We start from the raw sequence: 7,411 nt of genomic DNA on the forward strand, positions 1-7,411 counted from the left end.
GGGAAGATCTCATTTGTATCCTCCTCGCGTCCTCTCTCGGCTCTCCAAAACTCATTGGACGAGAAAGCCAGAGGCCCCGCCCCCCTGACCATCTCCTCCAATGGGTTTTGAGAAGGAGACGAGGACGCGAGGCGTTCAATTTGAGATATTCCAATGTTCCGGTTGTTCAGGCTTACTAGCTACATCACAACTGTGCAAGAGCCAAGACACTAACGAAATAAGCCGCCGGTGAACGGCGAGAAAGTATCTACAAGTTTTAACCTTTTTGAATAATTTGATTTAACTGGTGGAAAATTAAGACGATGTAAGTTCAAAAGCATGCGTCTTAAATGGTTCATTGTCAGTAAAACTAGCTAGATAGCTAACGTTAGCGATGATGTCGTTGAATGATGGGTGTGTTTGATAGCTAGCTAGCTGTTGTATCGGTAGCTAAATTCCGGATTAGCTAAGTATTAGCAAGTTAGCTAAAATGAAACGCATTTTTTTTTATACCAACGTTAGCGGTATAACGTGTTAACATAATAGCTATAACTAATGTTAGCTCGTACTTAACTCGCTGTCAACGATGGCCAACTCGTTTAATATAACGATAGCTAGTTTAGCTAACCCGATAATTTAGCAGGGCGTAACGTTAGCTAAAGCTTTGACTAACTAGCTAATGTTAGCCATAAATAATAGTTGTGCGTGTTTTAGCTAACTAGCTAAAATGTTACGCGTTTCTAGGTAATGTAAAATGGGCAAGTTAGATGTGTCTTTGTCTCTTCCTTAACGTAACTTACATTCTTATGTCTTCCCTTACCAAGTTAACGTTAGAAGATGGCTGTGAACGTTTACTCTACATCTGTGACCGGCGACAACCTTAGTCGCCATGATATGCTTTCTTGGATCAACGAGTCTGTACAGATGAACTACTCCAAGATTGAGCAGTTGTGCTCAGGTCAGTAAGATGACGTCTGGGTCAAACCAGAAGTACGTTCATTGGCATGGCTAACTAGCTTGTGATGGCTGTTGATCCGATGGCTCATTCAAAGTGTGGTAGTTATTTTCGATCAACATTTTACTTGGAGATACTACATTATTTTTAGATTCTGAAGGCATCAGTGATTTATAAATTAATGTTTTCAGTTGCAGGTGGAACTCCAAAAAACGGAATATTCAGAAAGTTAATAAATCGTATTTTTGCTACATGTGAAGTTAAGCCGACATAGCGACTAGAAATCTCGAATTTCCCATCTTTGCAGAAGCTTGTCATTTCTAAGCAAGAGCAGCGGTGGCCACATGTCGAACAAGATGACAGCACTTGACCCAAACGAAGATTTGCACACATGCGATAGGCCATTTCTCACTTGATAGAAAAAGTGGATTTAATTCTTTCTGAATATTCTGTTTTTTTGAAGTTCCACCTGCAACAGGAAACTGAAGTTTAAGACACCGGTGCCTTCAGAATCGAGAACAAAGACTGTATCGCCAGGTGAAGGTTGGTTGAAGGTAGTGGTACCATTATCAATGGACCCTCTGCTATGCGCTGGAAGTTTGAGCCCTCTTGGCTGCTAACTATACCGCCGTCACCTTAATTGGGGAGGACGGGTTCATAGTAATGGCTGGAATGGTATCAAACACATGGTTTCCATGTATTTGATACCACTCCATTCCAGCCATAATTATCTGTCCGCCCCTCATCAACCTCCTGTGCAATACCCCATATGTATAGGGCTATATTTTCATCTACCACCATTTTTAGAAACTACTCACCATCTAGGGAAATTGTACTCCCCACAGTAGCTTGAGCTGTCACAGGGAATGTACTCCCTTTTGCTAATCTAGATACTTTCGTATATATAGAGTATGTGGACTCCCCTTCAAATTAGTGCTATTTCAGCCACCCCCATTGCTGACAGGTGTATAAAATCAAGCACACCGCCATGCAATCTCCATAGAAAAAACATTGGCAGTAGAATGGCCTTGCTGAAGAGCTCAGTGACATTCAATGTGTCTGTCCTCAGTTGCAACACTCACTACAAAGTTCCAAACTGCCCCTGGAAGCAACATCAGCACAATAACTGTTTGTCGGGAGTTTCATGAAATGGGTTTCCATGGCCAAGCAAAGGCACACAAGCCTAAGATCACCGTTGGCTGGAGTGGTGTAAAGCTCACAGCCATTGGACTCTGGAGCAGTTGAAACGTGTTCTCTGGAGTGATGAATCACGCTTCACCATCTGGCAGTCCGGTGGATGAATCTGGGTTTGGTGGATGTCAGGAGAATGCTACCTGCCCGACTACATAGTGCCAACTGTTAAAATTTGGTGGAGGAGGAATAATGGTCAGGGGCTGTTTTTCATGGTTCGGGCAAGGCCCCTTAGTTCCAGTGAAGGGAATCTTAAGCCTACTACATAAAATGACATTCTAGACGATTCTGTGCTTCCAACTTTGTGGCAACAGTTTGGGGAAAGCCCATTCCTGTTTCAGCATGACAATGCCCCTGTGAACAAAGCAAGGTCCATACAGAAATGGTTTGAGATCGGTGTGGAAGAACTTGACTGGCCTGCACAGAGCCCTGACCTTAACCCCATCGAACACCTTTGGGATTAATTGGAACACCGACTGCAAGCCAGGCCTAATCGCCCAACATCAGTGCCCGACGTCATGTATGCTCTTGTGGCTGAATGGAAGCAAGTCCCTGCAGCAATGTTCCAACATCTAGTGGAAAGCCTTCCCAGATGAGTGGAGGCTGTTATAGCAGCAAAGGGGGACCAGCTCCATATTAATACCTGTGATTTGGGAAGATGTTCGATGAACAGGTATCCACATACTTTTGGTCATGTAGTGTACCTTGTAGTGGGTTGGGGAAAGGTAATGGCAGGAGCAGAGTATTATAGCTTATAGAAGTTGAAACCTGATTAGCTGGTAATTGAATTATGTTATCACATTCACACAGGTGCTGCTTACTGTCAGTTCATGGACATGCTTTTCCCTGGATGCATACCATTGAAGAAGGTTAAATTCCAGGCCAAACTAGAGACTGAGTTCCTCCACAACTTCAAACTTCTACAGACCAGTTTTAAGAAGATTCAGGTTGAGAAGGTGAGTGCTTTTTAATTTTTTTTTTTACCTCAGTGTATTGTTGGCTATTCGGCTATTCCTACATTTCCGGCATTGAGATTGTGACACTTTTTAATCAATTTCCAGATCATTCCTGTTGATAAATTGATAAAAGGCAAGTTCCAGGACAACTTTGAGTTTGTGCAGTGGTTCAAGAAATTATTTGATGCCAACTACGATGGGAGGGATTATGACCCAGTCAGTGCTCGCCAAGGCCAGGACACTGCGCCTACGCCCAACCCAGGGCAGGTCGTACCCAAGCCCAGGAAGCCCAGCACTGGTGAGGAAGACACATTTATAATTTCTAACATTTTGATTGTATTTTAAATACCTAATTGAAAATATAGCTGCAAGCAGCAAAGAGGGGTCTAAATCACGTTATAATCCAAGTTACTCTGTCAGCTGGTGGAACAAAAAAAAGATTGATCCAGTGTCTTTGATGCTTGGACCCTTAAATGCATACTGTATGCATTTCTATTTCAGTACAGCCCCACAGCTCCCCACCTGTTATCAAACCAGCTGCGAGAGTCGGTAAGGTGGTTTAATGGTCAAACGGATCTCCAATGGGCACCTATGGTGGGCTATCACAGTCATGGTCACTGTGGAAAGGAATATTGCTGTAAGGCTAGATACTGGAGTCAGTGGGTGTTAATGTGCAGTTGTGTGTCTAAGGTTGAGGGAATACACAGTCCACAGCTATATTATTCTTTCCTAGTTTGCTAACTGATTTGTGTTGGATCTAGCTCCCATGAGGTCTACAACAGCAGTGACCAAACCCCCGCCCAAGTCAGCAGGGAGTGCCTTGCGTAGGCCCGGAGCAGCAGGGGACATGGAGAGGGAGGAGCTATCCCAGGAGGTATGGTCTTTTGGGGGGTGTCACCGCTAACATAAGTTGAGGGGAAACCTCATCAAAACAATCTCCTGTATGGCTTTTTGTGTGCTAGTTGAATAGTTTATTGAAATTGAAGCTTGTTTAGTTGTAACATGAGTCATGACAGCCCCGCCCATTCATTCTCCTATCACTAATGTATGCCCTCTGCTGCTCTCACCTCAGGTCAGTTCCCTGAAAGCCACTGTCCAGGACATGGAGAAAGAAAGAGACTTTTATTTTGGGAAGCTGAGGTCCATTGAGGTCATCTGCCAGGAAGTGGATGGAGAGGCAGATACAACTATGCAGAAGATTATGGATGTTCTATATGCCACTGATGTGAGTGACACCTTGCCAGAATACTCTCTCTGACACACACACACACACAGCTGAGAGGCTCAGTGTTCATTTTCATAGCATTTTTTCATAACCAATGATTCCGTAGTAGGAAATTAATGTAGCTTTGTATTTGAATATTTAAATAAAAATGGTTTCCTGCTTACAGGAGGGGTTTGTTATTCCTGATTCCGATGCTGAAGGAGAAGAACCAGAAGAGTTCTGATGAAAAATGGACACAACTCTAGTCCATGCCATAATCTCTCTCTCTCACACACACACATACACACACACACACGGGTTAGTGAACACATGTTTGCATTTGCAATGTACATGCATACACACTCGTGTGCTCTAATGAACATGCACTTACTCACACATACTGCCACTGTGGATTAAGTTGCCTTTGGATCATACACTGGCTACCCCCTTGGTCCAAGTCTTTGTTGGTCCAAGTGTTCTTTGGACCGTAATACTTTTCAGAGAGCCTGCTGATCCAGCCACCAGAGAAGAAGAACCCTAGATAATTGTAATGGGGACATTCCTTTCTGGTTTCTTTTCTGCCTTGTTCTTATTCTGGCCTCTGCTGTGCCTTTCAACTTTGGCCTGTTACTTTTGAAATATGTTCAGGTCTTTCTATTCCTTATTTCCAATTGACCTAAACAAAACTGTACCAGGTTATTTTGATATATTTGCAAATATGATTAATTATTAAAGATGTATGAAGATGTTTACTCTGCCAATGGAAATTATTGTAATTTTTATGGTATGTTTACGCATATTCATTATATACTTGAGTTCAAATTTGAAGTTTAGGCGATCAGCATTTGTATTTAGTTTCCTGTCTATCTGGGGAGGTATTCATCACATTACTTTTTTTGAAGTAAGAAAAGTAATGTTTATTGTTAACCTTTTAAATAAAAAAATACTGTACTTTTTACTTATAAGCTAAATTATAGACTCATTCTGCCATTTGTGTGTTGTATGTAGGCTAGTTTTACACTACAGAGACTAGCATCTCTACCGACCTATGTTCTAATTGACTTCCTCATGTGAGGCAAAGACCGGATGTATGGTTGCCTGTCCACACTGAAGAAATACTTCCTTCTAGTCTACAATAAGAGCAGAACTATACGCTCTTAACAGAGGAACTGAGAGCTGTCTTTTAGACCTCGGAAGTCTGTTCTAAACTTGGGAGCAATATAAGGTTTCTATAAGCATCTCTTGTCTTTAGAAATGAAGTATTGATTGGAGAAATTAAATGTTTTTAGGTTGAAGAAATAACTTGTTTTGACAAGTTTAATGTTATTAAAAACTCAAATGTATACATTTTTCTAATTCGATTTATTTCTCCACTCATTAAAATGTCCTGACAGATTTCTGCATTGCTATTGGCAGTAGGTTCTTGGTAGAATAACTACAGAAATCAAAACAGAAAGGGTGATATTGGCTGATCATTAAAAATAAATGTTAACATGCCCAGAGGAAAGGGCCATAAAAACAATAAAGGTCTAGAGCCCCACTGTGGGTGACGGGGGACCCAAGCAGAGACATTGGTAGCAGGTGTACTTGTCATTCTGGGTGGTGTCGATGCTGCCATCATTGAGCAACAGGGCAGCCCTTTGGATGGGCCGGATGCTGTTCCTGTTGGGGGCCTGCAATAGGGAGCACCTGCCTTGTGGGGGCCACTGTGAGACGGGGGACCTATTTGTGTCTTGATTCTGGTATGTCCCATTGAGAATTGCCAGCTCCATCAGCATCTTCATGTTTTCTTTCCCTCCGCTGTAAAGCACCAGGATTTTCCTGACCAATGCTTTCCTCATTCTGACCCGGGCGCGTTTTGCCTTGTCATTCATGATGATCAGTAGGTACAGGTCCTCGTCTAGATCTTCCATGCCGGGTTTGCCTCTGTTGTCCTTTACTGACCCCCATTCTTGCATTTTGATCTGGCTTCCGGTTTCTGCTTCCATCTGCTTGACCCAGTATGGAGCCCGGGCCTTGGGTAACTGCAGAGGTTTGTCTACAAGGCTATTCACTGAGTCATTGGACATGTTTTCCTGCACCTCTTCGTCCAGAAGCTTCTCGGTGTGTGTGTCAAGATGCAAAACAGATTTGGAAAACTGGTCATCATCTTTTTGTGTAACAATTGTGTCAAATAGTAACTTCTCTGTCTCTCCTTCCTTTCTGTCTCCCAACTGTCATCTTTGTGCCATCAAGAGTAAGGTTTTTTATAAACAGAAAAAAGCTTGGGAAACAACTTTTTTATATCCCCCCCACATTTTGATTGCTGTAGTCAGAATTTGGTTTCATTGTTGAAAAAGAAAAACTACCTCTCGATACCACTGAATACAATGTTATGTAGACCAAAAGAGCTTTACTCTTCTGTGAGAATTTGAGCCAGTGTCAAAAGTGTAAAGCCATGGCCAGTGTGAGCTTGTGGACTGTCACAGGGGCACTGTGAAGAAGGTCTGACGGTAATATCAGTTTAGGTTTAAACTTTAAATGCATGTGTTTGATCACTAAATCACATTTTTAATCTCTTGACTCTTCATTGAATAAAATTGCCTGTGTAATCAAAACCTTTCACAGCTCCGCCTCTGATGACAAGCAGAAACACACCACAGCTCAGGTAAATCCAGAACAAAATCCACATACTGGTATGCTCCCCAAAGTTCTCTTTTTTAATTGGCACAGACAACGTTTCCATTCTAATTTGGTTTTTGTGACCTTGTCACCCACATTTTGTTCACAGTTTTTAATTAATCTCCCATTCTTAAGACATTTTCAAGTGAAAAATGGTCCATGATGGTTTTAATATCAAATGTGGACTTAATCCTGACTGAGGTCCTCTATATGCTCCCTCTGCAGGGTATGGCGGGTGAGACGGAGCATTCTGGAAGAACAGTGACCTCGGGGAGGAGGACATGCAGGCTCGGGGGAGTGGAGAATCAGATCAACAAACAGCAACTTCGCCACATCCAAAGCATGTTCAGAGAGTCTGACACAGATGGAGGAGGGGGTGAGTGACCTGACCATATTATACCCCCTCCCCATAACTAGTGGTCTACCCCAGTATCCATTTTAGCCTCTAGTGGATCCCTGCCAGTT

At 42.6% G+C, this 7,411-nt stretch overlaps 1 protein-coding gene across 1 annotated transcript; it reads left to right on the forward strand.

Moving 5' to 3' along the window:
- The first annotated feature begins 202 nt into the window (after positions 1 to 202).
- On the forward strand, positions 203 to 5,628 carry mare3 (Microtubule-associated protein RP/EB family member 3). Its single transcript, NM_001139850.1, has 6 exons — positions 203 to 304; positions 804 to 937; positions 2,936 to 3,081; positions 3,187 to 3,955; positions 4,154 to 4,306; positions 4,473 to 5,628. The coding sequence occupies exons 2-4, from the start codon at positions 817 to 819 to the stop codon at positions 3,424 to 3,426; spliced, it is 507 nt and encodes a 168-aa protein (NP_001133322.1). The 5' UTR covers positions 203 to 304; positions 804 to 816; the 3' UTR covers positions 3,427 to 3,955; positions 4,154 to 4,306; positions 4,473 to 5,628.
- Positions 5,629 to 7,411: the final 1,783 nt, after the last annotated feature.

Source organism: Salmo salar, chromosome 15 (genome assembly GCF_965601325.2).
Source record: "Salmo salar chromosome 15, fSalSal1, whole genome shotgun sequence".
Taxonomy (NCBI): Eukaryota; Metazoa; Chordata; class Actinopteri; order Salmoniformes; family Salmonidae; genus Salmo; species Salmo salar.